Here is a 25,826-nt window from a genome sequence, read left to right as displayed (position 1 = left end):
CAGGGTAAAGGCATCAGGCTTCTTCCACTGAGGCTGGGTAAGACTAGAGCTGCAGGTCATCGGTTAAGGGTGAAAGGTGAAATGTCTAAAGCGAACAATAGGCAGAACTTCTTCACTCAGACGGTGGTGCAAGTGTGGAATGAGCTGCCAGTGGAAGTGGTCAGTACAGGTTCGATTTCAACATTTATGAGAAATTTGGCTAGGTACATGGATGGGAGGGATATGAAGGACCATGGACTGAGTGCAAGTTAATGGAGCTAAGCAGATTAATACTTTTGCACAGACTAGATGGGCTGAAGGGTCTGTTTCTGTGTTGTCATGCTCTATGACTACGACTGTATTCCATTGGAATGTATTTTCTAAAGTCTACCCATCTGCAGCTGAAAATGCTGAATATGCTAAAAATGCTGAAAATATGGAAAGTGTTGCAATTCCTTGAAATATAACTAAATACTGCCACCCAGCCATATTTCCAATCATTATGGTTTCCCTTCAGCTGAAAATCTGTCTTAAGCAATGACAAGTAATCTTCTTCAAAGTATATCTAATGTTAGCCATATTCTTTGGCAATTTCCTCTGCATAATTATGTATCTCTGGTAATTTTATATAATTATGGTTACCAATTTTGTTTGCATTGTAATTATTACTTAATCTTACCACTCTTTGCAGCTACACATGGCATGTGCTAGTGGCTATATGGATGTCTCTGCCGTACTTCTGGAGAACAGAGCTGACCCTGATGTCTATGATAATTGCTTCTGGACACCACTTCACTTAGCTGCAAAGTATGGACAGGTAGATAGTTGTCTAAATCTTCTACCTTACACCAGGAAGATCAACAAGAGTGCAGCTTTCTGTTATGTGCAACAATGTCAGGCACTATAGATTTTGGAAAAGGATGAAAGTGTATAGTCACTGATTAAAGTTAAAATAAATTTTGTTTTGAAAATGTTTGGTGGTGTATTGCAAGCTGTCTTAACTTTTGGGCCTGTGCGGTCATTTTTTGAATCAGTATCATAATTAGATTTATTATCATTTCATGACAATATGTCATGAAAGTTGTTGTTTTTCAGCAGCAGTACGGAGTAACACATAAAAATATTACAAAGATAGATAAATATTGCAAAAGGAATGAGGGGTGGAAAAGAAGAATAATGATATTCATGGGTTCATGGACTGTTTGGAAATCTGATGATGGAGGGGAAGATGGAACTGGCTGAGTCTATGAATTGCTAAGCCTCATGATCCTGCACATTGATTGGAGCCTCCACACCAGGCTATGATGCAACAAGTCATAATTATCTCCATGATACATCTGTAGAATGTTGCAAGATCTTTTTGGTGACATACCAAGCCTTCTGAAACCCCTAATGTAGTTAAGCTGCTGGCATGCCTTCTTTGTGATTGCATCAAAGTGTTGTTCCAAGGATAAATCCTATGAGATATGGATGTCCCCTCTATAAGGTATGCTGTGTGATCTCCTGAAGTCCTCAATCAGTTGCTTGGTCTTTCTGATGTTGGATACGAGCTTGCTGTTGCAACTCTGTCTCTGTCACATAATCTTATCAGGTCTCCCCAGAGCCTCTACTATTCCAGAGAAAACAACCCTAGTTTGTTGAGACTCTCTTCATAGTGCAAGCCCTCTAATCTGGGACGAAGTTTGGTAAACCTCTTCTACACCTCTCCATAGCCTTCATGTTCTTCTTGATGTCAGAACCGATTAAATACAATAATCCAGAAATGGCCTAACCAAAGTTTTATAAGGCTACAACATAACTTCCTGACTCTTACAAGGCTGCTTAATAGTTCCCTGGTACAATAAGATGGACTCTTGACCCTTCATGACCTTGCACCTTATTATCTTCCTTCTACATTCTATTATTGTTCCACCTTGTATTACCCCAAAGCACTGCTGTAATGGTCTGTGTGAACAGTTTGCAAGACAAGTTTTCATTGTACTTCAATGCATATGACAATATTAAGCCAATTCCAATCCCATTGCTTTCTAAGTGGAGAAGTTGCTATTGGGTGAGATGTTCTAGGGCTTTAATCCAGCCAACATGAAGGAAATTGTGACTATATGTCCTTATTGACATTGTGCATTTAATAAGGTTTAATGACAGTGAATGGAAACTGGAGGATATTAGAAGTTAGGCATTTATCTGGCATGAATGTTACTTGTCACATATGAACTCACACCTGAATATTGTGAGGACTTTAGCTGCTTTTAACCATAGATTGTTTTGTTAACAGGGTCATGAATGGAACTGAGTACAGTGCATAAAACTGCAAAAACATCCTGCTTGTCTTCCTGACAAACTCCTACAGCAAGCTCTGAATGGAGATGATGAGGGCTAACTGCTTGCATCCACTTACATAAGCATTTCTACTCTTTCACAATGCTTCAACCTAACTAAGGAAACTTGACACCCACACAAATGTGATCATGATATCAAGGGAAGTCTGAGAAAGTAGATGATGAAGGTAGGTATTCTTTCAATATTTGGTTGATGATCGGCCTCATCAGCAACAGTGAAGAGTCAGCATACGGAGTAGCTTGCGGACTGGTGTGTACACAACAATTTGAGTCTCAATGTGGACAAGACTAAAGAGATGATTGTGGACATTAGGAAGGTGCAAGGTGACCTCTCCTCACAGCACATCAATGGCTCTACGTGGAGAGAGTCAGGAGCACCAAGTTTCTTGGAATGCACATCACGAGTGATCTCACCTGGTCCCTCATCATCATCACTTTAGTCAAGAAAGCACAGCAGTGCCTCCATTTCCTGATGAGATTGAGGCAAGTGAGGCTCCTCCCCTCACTCTAACCACATTCTTCTGGAGCACCATTGAGAGTGTCTTGACCATCCCGTATGGGAATTACAAAGTATCTGACCGCAATACCATGTTACAGATTGAGGTCTCTCATCACCCTCACACCCATCCGGGACATGTACCAAAAGAGCTGAATTTGCAGAGCGTCCAGCATTGTCAAGGACCCTTCTCATCTGTCCCAAAATCTCATTGATCTCCTACCATCAGGCAGAAGGCACCACAGTATAAAAACAAGGACTGTTAGCTGGATGACAGCTTCTTCTCCCAGCTTCCGAGACTTCTGAACAGCCTATTTCTACCTAATCCATATTATTTATGTCGGCTCCAGTGGCAGTAATACGTTATATATTTAACTATATGTCATACATGCAATTTATGTCAACTTGTACATCTACAGAATACTTTTTATCTGTTAATATTATTTTATGTGCTGTATGAAATATAAGTACTGTTTTTTGCATCTTGGTCCCTGAGGGACTTTGCTTTGTTTAGTTGCATGCATGTGCATGGCTGAATGACAATAAAGTTGAATTTCAATTTGAACTCCATCTGCCTTCTTAACAACCTTATCAGTTTGTGTGGCAATTTTAAAGGGTCTATGGATGTGGTCCCCAGGATCCTGTGTTTCTCCACACTTTTAAGAAATCTGCTATTAATCCTATATCCTGCCTTCAATTTTGACCTTTCAAAGTTAATCACCTCACACTTTTCCAGATTGAACTCCATCTGCCACTTCTCAAACCAGCTGCGCATCCTGTCAATTTCCCATTGTAACATATGACAACCGACTACGTTATGGACGTCTCCAGCAACCTTCCTATCATCTGCAAATTTACTAACTCATCCTTTCACTTTTTCATCCAAGTCATTCATAAAAATCGCAAAAAGCAGAGGTCCCAGTACAGATCCCTGCAGAACACCACAAGTCACCAGAATCCAAGCAGAAAATGCTCCATCTACAACCACCTTCTGCCCGAATTTTATATAGGAGACATCAAATAGACCAGTGTGTGTCACAAAGCAAGATACTGCAACAACAAACAAACTGCTGGAAACAGCAGCATCAAGAAGAGGAAAGGAATGGTCAACATTTCATGTCATAACACTGCATCAGTGGAGAGTGGAGAAGCAAGATGCCTGTATAAAGATAAGAAGATGAGTGTAAGACATGACCTGAAGGTAATTGTTGGACTGAGGAGGAGTAAAGCAAAATGAGCTTTGTCAGGTAGGTGAGGGAAGTGGTGCTGAATGATAGATCAAGGTAAAGAAAGAGAGAGAGAACATAGAAACCGAGATGCCGATGGAGTGGGGTGATGGAGTAGAGGAATAGAAAAGTTGGAGATGACAGCTGATGGGAGATAAGTAGATTACCAGTGATGGAGCCTGATGTAAAAGAGTTGAGCATGTGAGCCATGAGGCAAGAGGAACCAGAACCAGACAGGGAGAGGTATGAATGAAGCCTGTAGGTGAATTGACTATTTACATAGGTTGATGGAACCACAAAGGTGTGAGGTATCAAGATGAGTTGGAAGGGCAGAGGGTGGGGAAGTGGTTGACATAAAGGAGATAAAAATTGGAGAATTGGTGGAGGATTAGAAGGATAGAGAGAAGGGGGGGGGGGAGGAGGAAATAAACCAGTGGAGGAGTGAGTTACCGACATCTGCAAGATTAATGCTCATTTTATTGACTATTCAGGTGAATGTATTCAGTGTTATTCTTCTAGTTTCTGGTTCGCCTCATCCTGGCATTTGAGAAGGCTGAGGATGTACAGGTCAATCTGGGAATGGGAAGGGAAACTGTAATAGCATGTATCTGTGAAGTCAGGGTGATCATTGCAGACTGAACTTAGGTGTTCTGGAAAATGGTTGCTCAGTTTATGCTTCGTTTCGCCTTTGTAGACAAGGCCATATGGGAACACTGGATGATGTAGACAAGGAGGGAGGAGGTACAGATTATCCTTTGCTTTACTTGGAAGGGCTGGTCCCTGGATGGTGGTGGGGGTGGTGTTACACTTCTTGCAATTGCAAGAGGAAGAGCCAGGGTTCAAGAATGGGAGGAATGATCAGGCAATAAGTCAAGTGAGGAGTGCTCCTGGCAGAAGGAACATGGTTGAGAGAGAACATGGTGGTGGGATCTCATTCCATTTGGCAGAATTGAAGAAGGAGAATATCTGGCAATATCCTCAGGCACTGACCCCTGCAGTCACAGGAGTAACACAACCATCCAGAGAGCTAAACAGCCCTTCCAGGTAAGGCAAAATTGATTTGTAGTTTGAAGGCAAACATTCTATCAAAACCTTAACAGTAAACTTTACACACTGGCATCCATTCAACAATGTGGGAATGCCCTGGTTGATGCCATAGAGTGACAGAGTCATACAGCACCTACTCAGGCTCTTCCATCCAATAAGCCCATGCTGATCAAGGTGCCCCATCTATTTTCCTCCATTTGGCTGTTATTGTGCCGGCCAAAACCACTTCCTCTGGCAACTCATTCAATTTACATACCAGCCAGTGCGTAAAAAAAGTTATCTCTAAGTTCCTATTAAATACTTTCCTTTTCACCTTAAACCTGTATCATCTAGCTCTTAATACTCCAAACCTAGGGAAAAAGGCTGAATGTATTTACCTTTCATAGCCCTCATGCTTTTATTCACCTCAATAAAATCACCTCTCAGTCTCCTACTCTCCAAGAAAAAAAATTCCTAGCCTGTCCAACTTCTCCTTATAACCCATTCCCCTGAGTCCTAGCAACACGCTTGTAAATCTTTTCTGCTCTCTTTCCAGTTTAATAACATATTCCTATAACAGGGTGATCAAATCCGAATGAAAACTTCCATGTGTAGTCCCACCAGCATCTTGTCCAACTACACCATATCTCCCAACTTCTATACTCAGTGCCCTGAATGACAAATTTTTCCCTATGCTGTCTCCATATGACTGCTCTTTCAGCCTGAACTTACCTGAACTCTAGTCACAAAAAGACTAATAAATTCAATCCAATCAGTTAGTACTTCCATTTTCCCACACTTAATCAATAGTAAAGTGTTAGAAAGAAGTACCATAAAGTAATACTTACTCTTCGATAACTTGTTAACCAACACCCCTGTTCTGATACTGCAAAGTCCATTCTTTGCAAACTTCAGTGTAGTCATTGTCCATGTATGAGTTACAAATAAGTGAAGGTAACTCTCATAGATTCCAACATCTGCAGCCACTTGCATCTCCAAGCAACCAGCTGCACTTCAAAGGTAATTTGTTAGGTGCAAAATCATTTGGAATATCGTACAGATTTAAAAAGTTTTATATGAGTTTCAGTTCCTTTTTCGCTACACAATCTTTAATATATTCACAAATCTTTGTCAAAATTTAACAATGCAGGGGCCTAAATGTTGAAAGAAAATTATTTCCTGTAGAAGTAATTAACAAGAGCACACCAAAAATGTAAGCTTCACAAAGAGGCAGCAGACTAAATTTAATATTGATTGTGTTTCAGAGAATTTACATTTGTGAAATGAAGTTGGCGAAAAATGAATTGAATGGCTTGAAATTCCTTATGTCCCATAATTGAACATGAAATGTCCATATATGCATAGTACATTTTTTGAACAAGCAACCCCTAAAGCAATGCAATCCTGCCACGTTAGGGGAAATCCTATTATACTTTGCTTGTGCACACATAATTTAGATTTTTCTTTAATGTGCTGCACTTGAATGCTTTAAGAAAACAATTGCAGAAGTGTTTATATTAATATAGAAACAGTAGTTTATATCTTTCATGTGGAACTTATCATTAATTTCAACATTAGCAGTATTTGGACCTTGGATTGTGTACAGCATAGCTTCACCAGAGTGATATGAGGTTTAAATTGTTAAAGTTATGCATAAATCAGACTTGTTTTTTCTTGAAAAGGAAGATTGGATGATACACTAATCAGTCTTTTTAAAGTGAGATTCAGTGGAGTGGGTGGATATGGATGAAGTTTACTGATGTGAAATTCAGACCTGTGGCGACCCACTTCCTGTGCAGGCGAACCACCTACAAATAGCCAGCACGCGGGGAGAGACTTTGGTAATGCACCTCTGACGTCATTTCCACCCGGAGAGGGTGAACGCTAGGGATTAAATGCCAGCGCTGTGAAGTTTGAATAAACTAGTCTCAAAATGACTTACCGACTGCGTGTCATTATTTCAGCGCTGTGTGTAGCACATCGCTACATTGGGGACCCTGACGGTCCAAACGGGATTCTTCATCTGTTCACGCAGTTACGCGTGAGGTTTAGCTAAGCAGAAGCCCAGTTCCAGATTCGGCAGATATCCTCTGATTCCACGTGTTACTACCACGTGGTGAGCGCCCTTGACCAGGAGACGGCCGCCCAGGTTGCGGATTTCATACAGTCGCCCCCGGAAGAAGGCAAATATGAAGCATTCAAAGCGCTGCTCATTGGGACCTTTGACCTCTCACGGCGTGAGCGGGGTGCCCGCCTGCTTCACCTGGACGGATTGGGAGACAGACTGCCGTCAGCATTGATGAACGAGATGCTGGCCCTGGCTGATGGACACAAGCCCTGCCTCATGTTCGAGCAAGCGTTCCTAGAGCAGCTGCCCAAGGACATACATCTGTTGCTGGCCGATGCAGATTTCAGCGACCCCCGGAAAGTGGCGGCCCGGGCAGACGTGCTGTGGAAAGCCAAGAGGGAGAGCGTGGCATCCGTTGGTCAGATTACCAGGCCACGCGCCCAACAGCAGCCCAGACCAGGCCTGGCAGGGGGGGCGCACACAACACAGAGGCAAGGATATTACTTGGGACGAGGAGGCCGCGGCCGCTTTTTATGTAAACCAAGGAAGCCTTGGCAGATGCCACGATGCTGGTGCACCCCAGAACGGACATTCCGACTGCACTCATGGTGGACGCATCCGACACAGCAGTCGGTGGGGTGACGGAGCAGCTCATCGAGGGGTGCTGGCAAACCCCTGGCGTTCTTCAGCAAGCACCTACGACCACCTGAACTCAAGTACAGTGCTTTTGACCGGGAGCTGTTGGCACTGTATCTGGCAATCCGGCATTTCAGGTACTTCTTAGAAGGCAGGCCGTTCATCGCGTTCACGGACGACAAACCGTTGACCTTCGCATTCACGAAGGTGTCCGATCCCTGGTCAGCTCGCCAGCAGCGACATCTGTCCTACATCTCCGAGTACACGACGGACATCCAGCATGTATCGGGAAAGGACAACGTCGTGGCGGACGCACTCTCCAGACCAGCTGTCCAGGCCCTGTCCCTGGGGGTGGACTACGCAGCACTGGCGGAGGCGCAGCAGGCAGACAACGAGATACCCAGCTACAGTACCACAGTCTCGGGTTTTCAGCTGCAAAACTTTCTCATAGGCCCAGGTGAGAGGACCCTCCTGTGCGACGTGGCTACCAGCCAACCTCGCCCCATCGTCCCGGCAGCCTGGAGGCAGCGAGTTTTCAACTCCATACACAGTTTGGAGCACCCATCTATCAGGACAACCGTCCGGCTGGTCTCCAGCAAGTTTGCATGGCACGGACTTCGCAAGCAGGTCAGTGAATGAGCCAGAACGTGCACGCAGTGCCAAACAGCCAAGGTGCAGCGGCACACTAAAGCCCCGCTGCAGCAGTTTGAACCCACCCACCGGAGGTTCGACCACATTCATGTGGATATCGTGGGCCCCCTACCAGTGTCCCGAGGAGCGCGGTACCTCCTAACTATGGTAGACCGGTTCACGAGGTGGCCAGAGGCAGTCCCGCTCACCGACACATCTGCCGATTCCTGCGCCAGAGCACTGATTGCAACCTGAGTAGCACAATTCGGGGTACCGGCCCACATTACCTCCAACAGAGGCGCCCAGTTCACCTCCAGCCTGTGGTCAGCTGTGGCCAGCCTGTTGGGAACGCAGCTACACTACACAACTGCCTACCACCCACAGTCAAACAGACTAGTGGAATGCTTCCACCGTCACTTGAAGTCGGCTCTCATGGTCCGCCTGAGAGGACCTAATTGGGTGGATGAGCTTCCCTGGGTCCGGCTTGGAATTCGCACAGCGCCCAAAGAGGATCTGCACGCCTCGTTGGCTGAGTTGGTGTACGGCGCACCCCTGGCCGTCCCAGGAGAGTTCATACCAGCCCCAAGGGGGCAAGAGGAAGAACCCGCAGCAGTCCTGGACAGACTACGTGAGAGGCTCGGCAACCTGGCCCCCGTACCGACTTCACAGCACGGACTGACCCCGACCCATGTACCCAAAGACCTGCAGAACTGTAAGTTTGTGTTTGTACGAAGAGGCGGACACTGGGCGCCGCTACAGCGGCCATACGAGGGGCCGTTCAAGGTGATCAACAACAACGGGTCCACGTATGTTCTGGACATTGGGGGGAAAGAGGAGGTTTTCACAGTGGACCGACTCAAACCAGCCTATGTGGACTTGGTGCAGCCGGTCAAGGTTCAGGCACCGCGGCGCAGAGGCAGACCTCCCAAACAGAGGCTGATCCAGACTGTGGACATTGGGGGGTGTATCGCCGGTTCTGGGGGGGGGGGGGTTATGTGGCGACCCACTTTCTGCGCAGGTGAACCGACTCACAAATAGCCAGCGCACAGGGGGAGACTTTGGTAATGCACCTCTGACGTCATTTCCGCCCGGAGAGGGCGGGCATTAGGGATTAAATGCCAGTGCCACGAAGTTTGAATAAACTAGTCTCGAAACGACTTACCGCGTTATTTCAGCGCTGTGTGTAGCACATCGCTACAGACCAAAGAATATAATTTTATATATTTATATAAAGCTATACTTCTTCAGGTAGGAAACAGATACTCCATTTTGTAGCATATGGAGTAAGTCACATTCCTAGTGACTCTCTCTTTTAATATATTTTATATCCCACTGACAGATCCCTTTTAGCTTTGATGATTTATTATTTCTATTGAAGGATTTATGACTTAATTACAATGGCTGAAAAAAGTTGTTCTGGTATTGAACTGAGAAGCGGCAAGACTTCTCCTGAAACGGAACAAACCAAGAAAACGGAGGAATCTGTTACATTAGCAGGAATATTTTCTTCAATACAAGACATGAAATCAGAATTCGGATCGCTTAATATTAAAATTGATAAGCTGGCCAGTTCAAACAGGAAGCTTGAAAAAGCTATTTCTACGATACAAGATTCTTTGAAAAATTTGGACTCTCAACTTCAAACACTTCAGCAGACTACAACCCGAATTGATAATGAGCATGATCTATTCAAGCAAGCTATTAAAGATCAAGGAATGAAGATGTCTTCGATGGAAAAGAAAATCAATGAAATTACTTCGGAACTATCTAAAATGAAGAAACGAATGGTTGATTTAGATAGTAGAGGGCGTCGGAGGAATTTGCGTATTCTGGGACTGCCTGAAAATACTGAAGCTGGCAATCTGTTAAAATTCTTCTCAGATATGTTGTACTCACTTTTTAATGAGACCCTCAAAGCTAGCCCACAGAATTCCATTTTCTCAGCATTCATCCGAATTACGTCCTTGACCAGTTGTACTTTCTTTGCATTATTATACGACTAAAGAAGCTATTCTTCGAGAAGCCAGAAAGAAGCGGAAATTAATCTTTAATTCAACACAGATTCGTATAGTCGAAGATTATCCTCCTGAAATCTTTGCCGAAAGAAAGAAATATCGAGAAGTTATGAGTGAAATGTATAAATTAGATTGAAACCCCTCCCTTCACTTTCCAGCAAAGCTGATAATTTTTCCTGAAAAATCTCAGTCACTGAGAATCTACTCTCCTCAGGAGGGATGGGAGTATATTAAAAATCTTAAAGTTAAGCCTACTGAATAAAATATTGAAGTTATTCTGATTACTCAATAGGCAATTTTGAAGTATTCGCTGTATGAGTTGTTTATGGATCTTCTGAGTTCCATACCTTCTACATTCTATACATTCTATACCTTTTCATTCTTTGGTATGGGACGTGACTGATTTAATTTTTTTTACCCTATTAATAATTAGTATATATATATAACTGTTTTGTAGGGAACCTTTATAGTATTGTGCTTTAATGGTCTTTTTATTTCTTTTATTTGTTTCAATACTTATAGTTTTAGGTCTGTCATATATACTCATTTACTTTTCTTTTTCGAGAGAAAGAATATTGTTTGTAATATTATTTGTTCGGATTTATTCCTTTTTTTGAATATGTATTTAAGCTACTTTAGCTGATTCTAAGATGGCCATTGTTGATTATGTTTTTATTACTGTTTGACATAACATTATAGTAGTTGAATTCTGCTTGTGTCTTTTATTATGGCTATTTTCCATGGTATCTTTGTTTTACTTTAATATATGGAGCTGTAAGATGGGTTATTAGTTAACATGGGACCAGCCTATCGGTTCCTTAATTCTTATCTTTTGGGAGGCAGGACGTGGGGAAGGGTCTATTAGAGTGCGTTTTTTTCTTGATTGGGCAGTTCTTTTGATGGATTTCTCTTTTGTAAATGAGTCACTCCTTCTGGTTGTACCCGTGCCTTTTGGTTTAATCTGTACTTGCGTAACATTTCTTTTATATAATATTAAATTCAATTTTAAACATGGATGTTAATAAAATCAACATAATATCTTGGAATTGGAATGGTGTCAATCACCCCATTAAGTGTAAAAAGATTTTTAAGAAATTAAAAATACTTAATGCAGATATTATTTTTGCGCAAGAAAGTCATATACGAAAACAGGATGAGGACAGGTTTTTCTGTTTCTGGAAAGAACCTCTGTTCCACTCGCTGTCGGTTAGTAAAATGAGGCGTTTCTATATTTCTTAGCCCCAAAATCCCTTTTATACACTTTAATACTACTACTGATTCGATTGGAAGATATTTAATTGTTACTGGTTTATTATGCGAGCAAAAGGTAGCTCTGGTGTGTGTATACGCACCTAATGTAGATAATTCTGATTTTTTTAAGAAACTTTTTTCTGAGTTTCCGAATCTCAATGAATATAAGCTGATGATGGGTGGTGACTTTAATTGTTGTTTAAATCCGGCGATTGACAGGTCATCAACCAATCCGTCGCTTCCTAATAAAGCAGCAGCTTGTATTAACTCTTTTTTATTAGAATATGGCCTCGTCGATATTTGGAGATATAAACACCCCAATGATAAAGATTTCTCTTTTTTCTCACATGTTCATCACAAGTATTCTCGAATTGATTACTTTTTTTTGGATACACGTCTGTTAAATTCCATTGTTGAATGTGCGTATGACATCATTGTGCTTTCAGATCACGTGCCTTTAAAGTTAACCCTTAAGCTTTTGGATAGCTTTTTGAAAATGTCACAGTGGAGACTGAATCCCGTATTATTACAGGATCCAGCTTTTGTTAATTTTATTAAGGAGAAAATTTCCATATTTTTTGAATTTAACACAACTAAAGGAATGTCAAATCTGGCTATATGGGACACGTTGAAATCTTTTCTTAGGGGACAGATAATCTCATATTCAGCAGCCGTGAGAACGAAAACTAAAGCGGAATTGTCAGTGCTTATTAATAAAATTAAACAGATAGATAAAGCTTATTCAGTTAAACCTACTGAAGACCTATATAAAGAAAGGGTCGAACTTCAATCACAGTATGATTTGCTTCTGAACTTTCCCATTGAACAGCAAATTTTTAAATCTAAAAGTTTATTTTATATACATGGAGAAAAATCTGCTAAGCTTTTAGCGGGTCTGTTAAAGGCTGGGATGGTCAGAAGACAGATTTTAAAAATTCATCTACCAGATAGAACAGAAACTTTAGATCCTTATGAAATTAATAAGATATTTATGGACTTCTATTCTAATCTTTATAAATCTGAATTCTCTGATAGCACTATTATTATGAATAGATTTTTGCAAAGGTTAAACATACCTCAAATTTCAATTCAAGATGTTGATATGTTAGATGCACCTATTAAACAAGAGGAGATAGCCAAGGCTATATCCTCTATGCAATTAGGTAAAGCTCCGGGACCTGATAGTTATACGGTAGAATTTTACAAGACTTTTCATGAAATGCTTATACCACATCTTCATCAAATGTTTACCGATTCTACATCCTCTGGGAACCTTCCTAAAACTTTTTATGAGGCACTAATTTCATGGGTTCCAAAAAAAGGAAAGGACCCACTGGAATGTGTATCCTATAGACCTATTTCTTTATTGAATGTAGATTTTAAAATCCTCTCTAAGATTCTAGCAAATAGGCTTGAGAATATCTTTCCTAATGTTATCTCAAATGATCAAACAGGATTTATAAAAAATAGGTACTCACATTTTAATATTTGAAGATTGTTAAATACCATTTATTCCCCCTCAGCCAAAGAATCTGAATGTATTGTATCTTTGGATGCAGAGAAAACCTTTGATGGGGTGGAGTGGCCTTATCTATTTCAGGTTTTGAAGAGGTTTAATTTTGGTCCAGGATGTATTTCCTGGATGAAATTGATTTATCAAGCCCCGGTAGCTGCAATTATAACTAATAATCAAAAGTCTCCTTATTTTAGATTATATAGAGGTACCCATCAGGGTTGACCCCTTAGTCCTTTATTATTTAATTTGGCTTTAGAACCACTCGCTATTGCTCTTAAGGATTCTAATTCTGTGCAGGGTATTAGGAGAAGGGATAAATTACATAAGGTTTCATTATACGCGGATGATTTATTAGTTTACATTTCAAATCTTAGGAAATCTATTCCTTTTATGTGATCTATATTTATGGAATTTGGTATTTTTTCTGGATATAAACTTAATTTACATAAAAGTGAATTATTTCCTATTAATAATTATTCTGATTATTATGATCAAATACCTTTTAATATTGCCAAAAACTATATCACTTACCTTGGTATCAAAATTACTAAAAATTTAAAAGACCTATATAGGTATAATTTCTCCCCTTTAGTTGAATATACTCAACAGGCGCTTTCTAAATGGTCACCTATGTCGATGTCATTGATAGGTCGAATAAATGCTATAAAAATGGTTATTCTACTGAAATTTTTATTTATATTTCAAGCAGTTCCCTCTTTCGTTCCAAAAATATTTTTTGATAAAATAGATTCTCTGATTGTGACTTATGTTTGGAAGAATAAAAGCTCTAGAGTGAATAAACTTTTATTGCAAAAACCAAAAAAAGATGGAGGACTGGCCTTACCAAACTTTAGATTTTATTATTGGGCAATTAATATTTGTTATATTACTTTTTGGATTTATGATATAGATGAACAGAATCGCCCTTCATGGTTACAGTTGGAGGAAAATTCAGTAATGGGGTTTTTGTTAGCTTCTTTATTGGGAGCTCCTCTTCCGTTTTCGCTCTCCAGAATAGGTAGACAAGCTCTCAACCCTATTGTTAAACATACTTCAAAAATTTAGTTTCAGTTTCATAGATTTTTTGAATTAAATGATTTTCTACTTTCTAGTAATATTTATTCTAATTTCTTTTTTAAACCATCAACTTTGCATAAGGCTTTTTTAACATGGAAAATTAAGGGGATAAAAACATTTTTAGATTTGTTTTTACAGGACTGTTTAATGTCCTTTTCACAGTTAATGGGTAAATATGATATTTCTAATACACATTTTTTCAGATATTTACAGTTTAGGAATTCTTTACGTGATTTTTTACCAAATTACCCCTTGACCTGCTCTTTAAATTTGGCTTATGCTATTTTTCAGCTTAAACCTTTTCAAAAATGATTACCGTAGATTCCGGATTATAAGCCGCTACTTTTTTCCCACATTTTGAACAGCTTTGAACTCTGCGGCCTTTAATCCAGAGCGGCTAATACATGGTTTTTTTTCATGCCGCCTCGTAAACATTTTGCCTCGTAACAGTAGACCAATAAAATTGATGAGTAGTTCACAGAGGTCCAATGAAATTGTACGATAAATCAAGCGCACTTTCACAATTAAATTATTGTAAATCAGTCATTTGTACTCACCCTCATCAACATGGAAAACACTCGAAGAAAAGCATTGTGCTGCCTTTATGGCAGTTACTTAGTTTATAATATTTTCGCTTAGTAATTCATTTGTTAGTTAAAGTTAGAAGTGTTTTAACTATATTTGTTTTCTGTACTACATCCCGGGATGCTATGACGTCACACCCGGTTTCGCCGCGTCTTGTGGGATACCGGTTTGCGATATACGGGAAGGTGGGGGCATTACGCGAGCACATCAGACCCGAGCGCATCAGACCCGAACGCATCAGACCCGAGCGCATCAGACCCGAGCTCATCAGACCCGATTAGACCCGATCGCGTTACGCGAGCTCATCAGACCCGAGCGAAAACGCTGCTTTTAAGTTAAAGGCGATCAATAACTTTTCCTGGTAGGCTGCAGTATATATATTTTTACCAGTCGCTAGGAGATATTGGAATGTTGTTCGTGCTGTTCAGTAAAAAAGTATATGCAACGTAATTTGTGTTACCGATACGTATGTATATTTAAAAGTAGCCGTATTACAGGCACGGTTCGAAAAAAAGCATTTGCAATATATATTTGTTTGTTACCATATGGATTTAATTAAAAGTTAAAAAATCCTCACGTGTAATATCTTTCTGTGTAAATATCTCATATTACAACGTGGGACACCTGCGGCCGAAAATCCGGTGCGGCCTAAAATCCGGTGCGGCCTTTACAATTAAAAAATTGATTTTATTTCTAAAATTAGAGCCAGCGGCTTTTAATCAGGTGCGCTCTGTAGTCCGGAATCTACGGTAATAGTTATCATTTATAAACAGTTAATGAATGCTAGCATGTTGCCTAATGATAGGGTTCAACGCATCTGGGAAGTAGAACTTCAACATTCACTTTCAGACAATTAATGGAGTAAAATCTATTATCTAGTCAATAATTCATCTATCTGCGCACACCATATCTTAATTCAGTTTAAGATAGCACACAGGGCCTATATGTCCAAAGATAAATTAGCGCATATTTTTCCTAATATAAGCCCTATTGTGACAGATGTTACGCAGAAGTGGCTACTCTGACTCATATGTTTTGGTCATGTGTAAGCTTAAACAATTTTTGGAGGGATGTGTTTGGAATATTATCTAACGTTATAGATGTGGATGTTCAACTTAATTCACTTACAGCAATTTTTGGGATCATTCCAGAGGAAGCAAGCAAAGTATCTGCTTCCGCTCAACATGTGATACCCTTTTCAACTTTACTGGCTGAGAGAGCTATTTTGCTACACTGGAAAGAATCTAATCCACCTACTGTTTTTTATTGGCTCTCCTCCATTATGTCATGTCTAAGCTTGGAGAAAACTAGAAGCCAGACATTCGATACATCCTTTAATTTTGAACAAGTCTGGCGACCCTTTATTCAATATATTTACATGGTTTTATTTATTTATTTATTTTATTCTTTTTTGGGAAAATCCTTATCCGTGAAGGTTCAGAGATGACTGGAAGGATGTTTTTTTTCTCTCTCTTTTTAAAAATTTTATCCTCAATTGAACTGCCCAATCTTTCTTCTTTTTCTTTCTTTTTTCTTTCTCTTTTTTATTTCAGTTTAGTTAGTGGGTTTTTTTCCTTTATCAAATAAAATTTCCAATCTTTTTTGTATGATTGCTATTAGGAGTTGTAGTTTTTTTTGACCATTGTATATATAACAGCATAATAGTTTACCTATTTGATATTGACATTATATACTTTCTGTTTTTATTATTGCTGTTTGTCTTTTATATTATCTGCTTGCTAAACTCCTCTGATTTGTATACTCTTTATTTGAAAATCAATAAAAAGATTGAAAAATGAAATGAAATGAAACAATTTTAGACTTAAGGTTTGTGTGAATCTGGAGCTCCAAGACTAAGATGCCAATTGCTAACATTGAGTTAACTCAGCTTCTTTCTGGATTTTCCAGCATTATGAAATTAACAGATGAAGTGATATGTGAAGTAAAGATCTAAATAGATGGAGTTGCACAGACTCAGAGATGGATCTCATGTTCCTGTCATTCTTGAACTAAACAAAGTTCAAAGTAAATTATCCAGGCACTCGGAAGGCTCCAGGTCAAAGTTCTGCAGCACAAAGACATTCGCCTCTCCACTAAACTGAAGGTTTACAATGCTGTTGTGGTCTCATCACTTCTATATGGCTGTGAAACCTGGACACTGTATCACAGACATGTCAAACAGATTGAACAATTCCACAATTGCGCTCTGTGATCAATCATGCAAATCCGCTGGCAAGACCGTATCTCCAACCTGACAGTCCTGGACCGAGCCAATTCCACAAGCATTGAAGCCAAGGTTTTGAAGGCTCAGCTCAGATGGACCGGCCATGTGATCTGCATAGATGAGTCTAGAATGCCGCGTCAATTGTTCTACAGAGAACTTGAACAGGACAACCGTGCCCAAGGTCGCCCGAGGAAGAGGTACAAGGACAACCTCAAGTCAAACTTTGAGTGGGCCAAACTCCAGCCCCACCATCTTGAACACACTGCTGCTGATCAGTCCAAGTGACACAATCTATGCTCCAAGGCAGCAAACAACTTCCAAGCCAACTGGCACATGCAGCGCCTCAAGGCGAGTCAAGAAAGACACAGGAAGGTATCCGCTGCTGCCCCAACAGGCGGTGCTCCTTTCCCCATCTGCAACCGTATCTGCGCTTCGGACTTCAGCCTCAGAAGTCATATGCGTGCCCACAGACATTGACTGCGCAACACATTCATCTTCCTCGGACTTCGAGAGACTACTACTACTACCAAAGGGAAGATGAACCATGGTGATGTGCTGCTCAAATGAAATAAACAATGCAATTTCTTCTTATTAACACTGCATACTGAAGTACTAAAAATGTAAATATGTAACTTTGCAGGTGCAGGATTTGCAGATTTTCTGCACCATTGGATGTTATTCAGCATTTTTAGACATTGCACAAGAGAAAAATAATTTTTCCTGTGAACCCAGTAAGTTTACATGGAGCTTGGTAAATGAGGACCTGATAGCTGATTCCTTGAAACTTATGTTTCAAAAAGATGTACGAAACAAAACAATATGACTTTAGAGGGGGTATGGAAACTGGGGCCCTGGTGAGCTTAAAGGGAGCACAGGAGCCAGAACTTTGGTGTTTGAAAAGGAACATGGAAACCAAGTCCTCTGTGTGGGAAGGAGTGTAGGGTGTGAAATGGAAACTGTATGTGTTTAACACATTCAGGGCCTATATATGTTAAATGGATTCACAAATAATCAGATACTAGATTATCATCCTTTTACCATATCATGAAAATACAAACCTAGAAGATGTTTCTGCTTCCCTTTCAGATTGCTATTGTGAAGTTGCTTCTGAAGCATCAGGCAAATCCTAATCTTCTGAACTGTAATGACGAAAAGCCCTCAGGTATGTATATCTGATCAATGATCTTCAGAACGTAGAAAAGCACAGTACAGTACAGGCCCATCAGACCACAATGTTGTACTGACCAATATAGCCATATAACTATATCACAATTACACCATGGAAACAGGCCATCTCAGCCCTTCTAGTCCATGCCAAACACTTACTCTTACCTAGTCCCACAAACGTACTTGATGATCAATAAATCATAAATTAAAAAAGTTTTTAAAAAGTTTAAAAGTTTAAAAAAATTGAAAATTAAACAAGTTTCAAGGAATCAGCTATCAGGTCCTCATTTTCCAACCTCCATGTAAACTTACTGGGTTCACAGTAAACGTACATCATGATCAATCTATCTCTTCACTCCTAAAAAAGTACTTAGAGATTTTTCAATGTCCCAATTGTGTTGTCCTCTACCAATACCCCAGGCAGTGCATTCCAGGCAACCAACACTCTGTGTAAAAAAAAACCCAAAAAAAAACCTGTTTCTGACATCTCCCCGAAACTTTCCTCTACTCACCTTAAACATCAAGTCAACTCTTTTCCTCCAAAGAGCAAAGGCCTACCTCACTCAACCTTTCATCAGAAGACATATGCTCTAACCCAGGCAGTATTCTGGTAAATTTTATCTACACCCTTTCTAAAGATCCCACATCCTTTCTATAATGAAGTAACCATAATGCCCAAATGTGGACTAATCTGAGTGCTATAAAACTGCAATATTATTTCTCAACTGTTGAATTCAGTACCCCAAAAGGCAGAATACATTTCATATACTACCATCCTCTTCCCCAGCAATCAAAAGGCAGTCTTCCCTCTCTGAAGCAGAGCAGTCACCCAGCGTTAAAAAGGCAGACAGCTGGTGCTCTCCTGCATTCGCTTCAATGTTTCAGTCTCTCTTGTTACCTTAATCAGCGAAGGATGGAAACTTTAATTGGCAAAATGGAGTCAAACATCATCTTGCAGCCTTCTCGCCATGAGGTTTCTGCACACTGCCTCTGTGTCCCAGAAACCTTGTGGAGACTGGAGCACTGAAACACCCAAACGAACTCTGAGCTGCAAATCACAGGCTCCAGAATCACACTTAAGATAAAAAAAACAATGGAAAAGACATAAAAGAAGTGAAATATATGGTTTCATGATTTGTCCAGAAGATGCCGACCAAAGGAGCATAGTACGTAGGCGTCATCTTGACTGGAAGACTATTTTTTAACAGTAATTTGCATAATAAAACTAAATCTGTGGTTATAATTTCATATTGATTACATTAATAAATTTGCATAAAATAGTTGAATGGTCAAATTGGAGGAAAATAGCATAATTCTAGGATTTTTCTAAATTTATAAGCTATATTCCCAATAATTTATAAATTCCGTTTTTTATTAACATTTTACTATTTTCTAACATAAAATTCATTTTCCACATCAAAATATTCTTGTTTTTTATATGGACATTACTGGATTTGGAGAACTACTGCACATGCTAACTTTGCCTTGGGTGTACTCTAACGTGGACACATTATCAGTAGATAATGAACCTTCTCATGTTCTAATTTAAATAGAGCTAAAGGGAACATGATCTCCAGGAAGCAAAGATGGATGAGCTAACACGAAGTAACTAATGTTTCTTTGATTATTAGATGTGGCAACATCTGAATATATTGAAGAAATTTTGCTGACAGCAGAAGAGAATTGGAAGGAGATGGGGAGACAATCCACAACAACTTGCCCTGATACTGAATTGAAAGAGGAAGCATACAAAGAAGTAATTTACAGTGCTCCTATTCCAGTAAAAAAAATGTAAGATTTTCCTTTATTTGTGGGAATCTCAGATGTTTTAATGGTTGAGGGTTTTGAGCAAGGCAGCAAGGCATTTGATCAGGTACCCCATGCAAAGCATATTGAGATAGTAAGGAGGCATGGGATCCAAGGGGACATTGCTTTGTGGATCCAGAACTGGCTTGCCCACAGAAGGTAAAGAGTGGTTGTAGATGGGTCATATTCTGCATGGAGGTCCGTGACCAGTGGTGGACTCAGGGATCTGTTCTGGGACCATTACTCTTCATGATTTTTATAAATGACCTGGATGAGAAAGTGGAGGGATGGGTTAGTAAGTTTGCTGATGACACAAAGATTGGAGGTGTTGTGGATAGTGTGGAAGGCTGTCAGAGTTTACAACGGAACACTGATAGGATGCAAAACTGGGCTGAGATGTGGCAGAGTTCAACCCAGGTAAGTGTGAAGTGGTTCACTTTGGTAGAACAGGCCATCTCGGCCCTTCTAGTCCGTGCCGAATGCTTACTTACACCTAGTTCCACTGGCCCGCACTCAGCCCATAACCCTCTATTCCTTTCCTGTCCATATACCTATTCAATTTTACTTTAAATGACAATACTGAACCTGCCTCTACCACTTCTACTGGAAGCTCATTCCACACAGCTACCACTCTCTGAGTAAAGAAATTCCCCCTCGTGTTACCCTTAAACTTTTGCCCCCTAACTCTCAACTCATGTACTCTTGTTTGAATCTCCCCTACTCTCAATGGAAAAAGCCTATCCACGTCAACTCTATCTATCCCCCTCATAATTTTAAATACCTCTATCAAGTCCCCCCTCAACCTTCTACATTCCAAAGAATAAGGACCTAACTTGTTCAACCTTTCCCTGTAACTTAGGTGCTGAAACCCAGGTAACAGTGTAGTAAATCTTCTCTGTACTCTCTCTATTTTGTTGACATCTTTCCTATAATTCAGTGACCAGAACTGTACACAATACTCCAAATTCAGCCTTACCAATGCCTTGTACAATTTTTAGATTACATCCCAACTCCGATACTCAATGCTCTGATTTATAAAGGCCAGCATACCAAAAGCTTTCTTCACCACCCTATCCACATGAGATTCCACCTTCAGGGAATTATGCACCATTATTCCTAGATCACTCTGTTCTACTGCATTCTTCAATACCCTACCATTTACCATGTATGTCCTATTTGGATTATTCCCACCAAAATGTAGCACCTCACACTTATCAGCATTAAACTCCATCTGCCATCATTCAGCCCACTCTTCTAACTTGCCTAAATCTCTGCAAGCTTTGAAAACCTACTTCATTATCCACAACGCCACCTACCTTAGTATCATTTGCATACTTACTAATTCAATTTACCACCACATCATCCAGATCATTAATGTATATGACAAACATTGGACCCAGTACCAATCCCTGAGGCACACCACCAGTCACCGGCCTCCAACCTGACAAACAGTTATCCACCACTACTCTCTGGCATCTCCCATCCAGCCACTGTTGAATCCATTTTACTACTTCAATATTAAATACCTAACGATTGAACCTTCCAAACTAACCTTTCATGCGGAACCTTGTCAAAGACTTTACTGAAGTCCATATAGACAACATCCACTGCTTTACCCTCATCAACATTCCTCGTAACCTCTTCAAAAAGTTCAATAAGATTTGTCAAAGATGACCTTCCACGTACAAATCCATGTTGACTGTTCCTAATCAGACCCTGTCTATCCAGATAATTATATATACCATCTCTAAGAATACTTTCCATTAATTTACCCACCACTGACGTCAAACTGACAGGCCTATAATTTCTAGGTTTACTCTTAGAACCCTTTTTAAACAATGAAACCACATGAGCAATACGCCAATCCTCCGGCACCATCCCCGTTTCTAATGACATTTTAAATACTTCTGTCAGAGCCCCTGATATTTCTACACTAACCTCCCTCAAGGTCCTAGGGAATATCCTGTCAGGACCCAAAGATTTATCCACTTTTATATTCCTTAAAGGCACCAGTACTTCCTGCTCTTTAATCGTCATTGTAGTGTTCTCGTGCAGGTGTAGAAACTCTGAACGAAACACCGAGTTAAACCATAGTCAATGAAGGATCAAGGATCACAGTAAGATTAACCGTTTACTGTTCACTCTTCCACATTAATGTATGGTGAAAACTGTTGATTAAACAATAAAAAATATATACAGTATTTGTTTCCTTCTTGGCATCACATTTACATCATAAATACCTGTAAAAGTAAAACTACAACAAACTACATTACATTAACGTACAACATACAGTCAGAATCTACCTATGCCATCAACAACTTTACATACATTTTGACACAAACTATCCGGCAACGCTTTCAATAGCACAAGAAAATAAACTTTATCAACCGTCATTACTTTTAACAGAATCAGCGTTAACATCTTCACTTCAACATCTCGATTGACTTATGAACGTACGGCGTTGCTTCTACGATGTTTCTTAATGCATAGAATGAAACTTTACTCGTGCTGATCCTGCACACACAAGCCCCCGCCTTCCCATTTCTCCAAACCGGTATTTTCCCACAAGACGCGGCAAAACCGGTAGTGACGTTATTGCATGCTGCGATACATCACAGACAATGAATTTACTTCGAACAACCTTAACTTTAACTAGAAAGTAATTACAAACGAATTACTAAAGCGAAATGTAATAAAACTAAACAAATGCCTTAAGGGCAACACAGTCATAGTTTCCATAACTACCCTACTTGTCTCCCTTACCTCACACAATTCAATATCCTTCTCCTTAGTAAAGAGAAATTGTTCAAAATCTCCCCCATCTCTTTCGGCTCCACAAGATAACTGTCCACTCTGATTCTCTAAGGGACCAATTTTATCCTTCACTATCCTTTTGCTATTAATATAACTGTAGAAACCCTTCGGATTTATTTTCACCTTACTTGCCAAAGCAACCTCGTATCTTCTTTTAGCTTTTCTAATTTCTTTCTTAAGATTCTTCTTACATTCTTTATATTCCTCAAGCACCTCATTTACTCCATGCTACCTATATTTATTGTAGATATCTCTCTTTTTCCTAACCAGGTTTTGTATATCCCTTGAAAACCATGGCTCTCTCAAACTTTTAACCTTTCCTTTCTACCTAACAGGAACATAAAGATTCTGTACCCTCAAAATTTCACCTTTAAATGACCTCCATTTCTCTATTACATCCTTCCCATAAAACAAATTGCCCCAATCCACTCCTCCTAAATTCTTTCACATCTCCTCAAAGTTAGCCTTTCTCCAATCAAAAATCTCAACCAACCCTGGGTCCAGTCCTATCCTTCTCCATAATTATATTGGAACTATGATGGCAAATATGATGGCAGAATATGTATTAATGGTAGGACTCTGGGCAGTGTGGAGGATCAGAGGGATCTTGGGGTCCGAGTTCATAGGACGCTCAAAGTTGCTGTGCAGGTTGATTCTGTGGTTAAGAAGGCATACAAAGTATTGGCCTTCATCACTCGTGGAATTGAATTTAGGAGCCGAGAGGTAATGTTGCAGCTGTATAGGAACCTGGTCTCACCCCACTTGGAGTACTGTGCTTAGTTCTGGTCGCTTCAGTACAGGATGTGGAAACCATAGAAAGGGTGCAGAGGAGATTTACAAGGATGTTGCCTGGATTGTGTAGCATGCCTGATTAAAACAGGTTGATTGAACTCGGCCTTTTCTCCTTGGAGCAACAGAGGATGAGAGGTGACCTGATAGAGTTGTATAAGATAATGAGAGGCATTGATTGTGTGGATAGACAGAGGCTCTTTCTCAGGGCTGAAATGGTTGCCACAAGAGGACACATGTTTAAAGTGCTGGGGAATAGGTACAGAGGAGATGTCAGGGGTAAGTTTTTTTACGCAGTGAGTGGTGAATGCGTGGAATGGGCTGCCGGCAATGGTGGTGGGGGCAGATACCGCAGGGTCTTTTAAAAGACCTTTGGATAGGTCTACTAGGTTCTACTAAGCCCAGTAGAACCATTTCTACTGACAGGAGAAGGGGAAAAGGTGGGTTACTGGTGTCTTAAAACAAGTCGATTTAGGCAGATGGAGCCTGTCAGCCGTGGTTGGCAGCTCATCTAGAAGGAAGACTCTGATCTCAAGCCTCCACTGCCTTGCGGCTATACCCATTCATGGGGAAGGCTTCAGGAATAAACCCCAGAAAAATATCCAGAGCAATAGACCCTAAGACTATGACTGACTGGCAACTTCTACAATGCTGCTGGTGCCAAATTGTACTGGTGTCTCCTGATCCTTTGGATTCATCAGCTGCAAGGAGAAGGACTGCCTGTTGCATAGGCAACAGCTTGCCCTCCATATTGTACAGCCCTAGCTTGTGTACTGGCTTGTGTGTCGCATAGATAGCTAGGACGCAATATCTATGGTTGACCCCAACCAACAAAGGGTCTCAACAGCACTGTTGACACTGCATCCAAGAACATTTGCCTTCCATGGTAATACTTTGTTCTGCTGAACAAGACCTCACTACTTTCCCAATGCCCAGAATCTTTTGTTTTTTTTTGTGTCACATAATGCTGCAGATGTTTGAAACTTGAAATTGAAGCAGTAGGTTCAGTGAGGGCAGACAGCACGCATGGAGAGGGAATCAAAGTTCACACTCAGCTAACTGCTATTTCTCCACTTACGCTGCCTGATATGTGAGAGCTTCTAACATACACTGAATGGTATGTTGCCTCTAAGGCACCAGAGTAAAGGATATCTTGGATTGGATGCCATTCTAAAGGGGGAGGGTGAACAACCAGAAGTCTTGGTACATGTTGGCACCAGTGACATAGGTAAGAAAAGGGAGGAGGTCTTGAAGAGAGAATTTAGGGAATTAGGTGGAAAGTTGAAAAGCAGGACCTCCAGGGCAGTAATATCTAGAATGCTATCAGTGCCATATGCAGGTGAGGGAAGGATAGGGTGATTTGGCATATGAATGCATGGCTGAAGAACTCATGCATGGGGCAGTGCTTCAGATTTCTGGATCTGTGGGATCTCTTCTAGGGAAGGTATGACCTATACACAAGGAGCAGGTTATACCTGAACCCGAGGGGTACCAATACCATTGTGGGTATGTGCGCTAGAGCTTTTGGGGAGGGCTTAAATTAATTTGCCAGGGAGGTGGGAACCAGCATGATAGGGCTGAGAATGGGGCAGTGGTAGATGCAGTGTGCAGTGAGACAGTGAAAATGGACAGGCAGATGATAGGGCTAAATTACAGTTAGCAGGATGAGCTGATATGTAGCATAGGGGCAAAATGGAAAAGGGTGAGGAATACAGGACTGAAAATGTTATATTCAAATGCACACAATTTTAGGAATAAGCTAGCTGATCTTGAGGTGCAGTTACAGATTGGCAGGTATGCTATTTTGGGCATCACAGACTCATGGCGGACAAAAGATCATGGTTCAGAGATTAAATCAAAGACAGGCAGTTAGGCTGAGGAGGTGGGAGAGCTCTGTTGTTAAAAAATTAAACCAAATCCTTAGAAAGAGATGATGTAGGATCAACAAATCTAGTGGGTAGAGTTAAGAAACTTACTCTAAGGATTAAAAAAGATCTTGATGGGACTATATACAGGCATTCAGACAGTAGCCAGGACATAGGATACAATTTACAACAGTAGACAGAAAATGCATGTCAAAATGGCAATGTTACGATAGTCATGGAGGATTTCAATAAGCATGTAGATTGGGAAAATTAAGTTGGTACTGGATTCCAAGAGAGAGAATTTGTAGAATGCTTAT

At 40.5% G+C, this 25,826-nt stretch overlaps 1 protein-coding gene across 3 annotated transcripts in view; it reads left to right on the top strand.

Moving 5' to 3' along the window:
* The window catches only part of myo16 (myosin XVI), a 1,004,680-nt gene that overhangs the window by 313,792 nt on the left and 665,062 nt on the right, over window positions 1-25,826 (top strand). For all 3 annotated transcript variants that reach the window (XM_073043171.1, XM_073043172.1, XM_073043173.1), the window contains 3 exons: window positions 671-796; window positions 18,155-18,230; window positions 19,867-20,026. In XM_073043171.1, coding sequence (XP_072899272.1) covers window positions 671-796; window positions 18,155-18,230; window positions 19,867-20,026 — 362 coding nt within the window. The remainder of the gene's footprint in view (window positions 1-670; window positions 797-18,154; window positions 18,231-19,866; window positions 20,027-25,826) is intronic.

This window comes from Hemitrygon akajei, chromosome 4 (genome assembly GCF_048418815.1).
Source record: "Hemitrygon akajei chromosome 4, sHemAka1.3, whole genome shotgun sequence".
Lineage (NCBI taxonomy): Eukaryota > Metazoa > Chordata > Chondrichthyes > Myliobatiformes > Dasyatidae > Hemitrygon > Hemitrygon akajei.
This window is presented reverse-complemented; position numbering and strand designations above follow the sequence as displayed.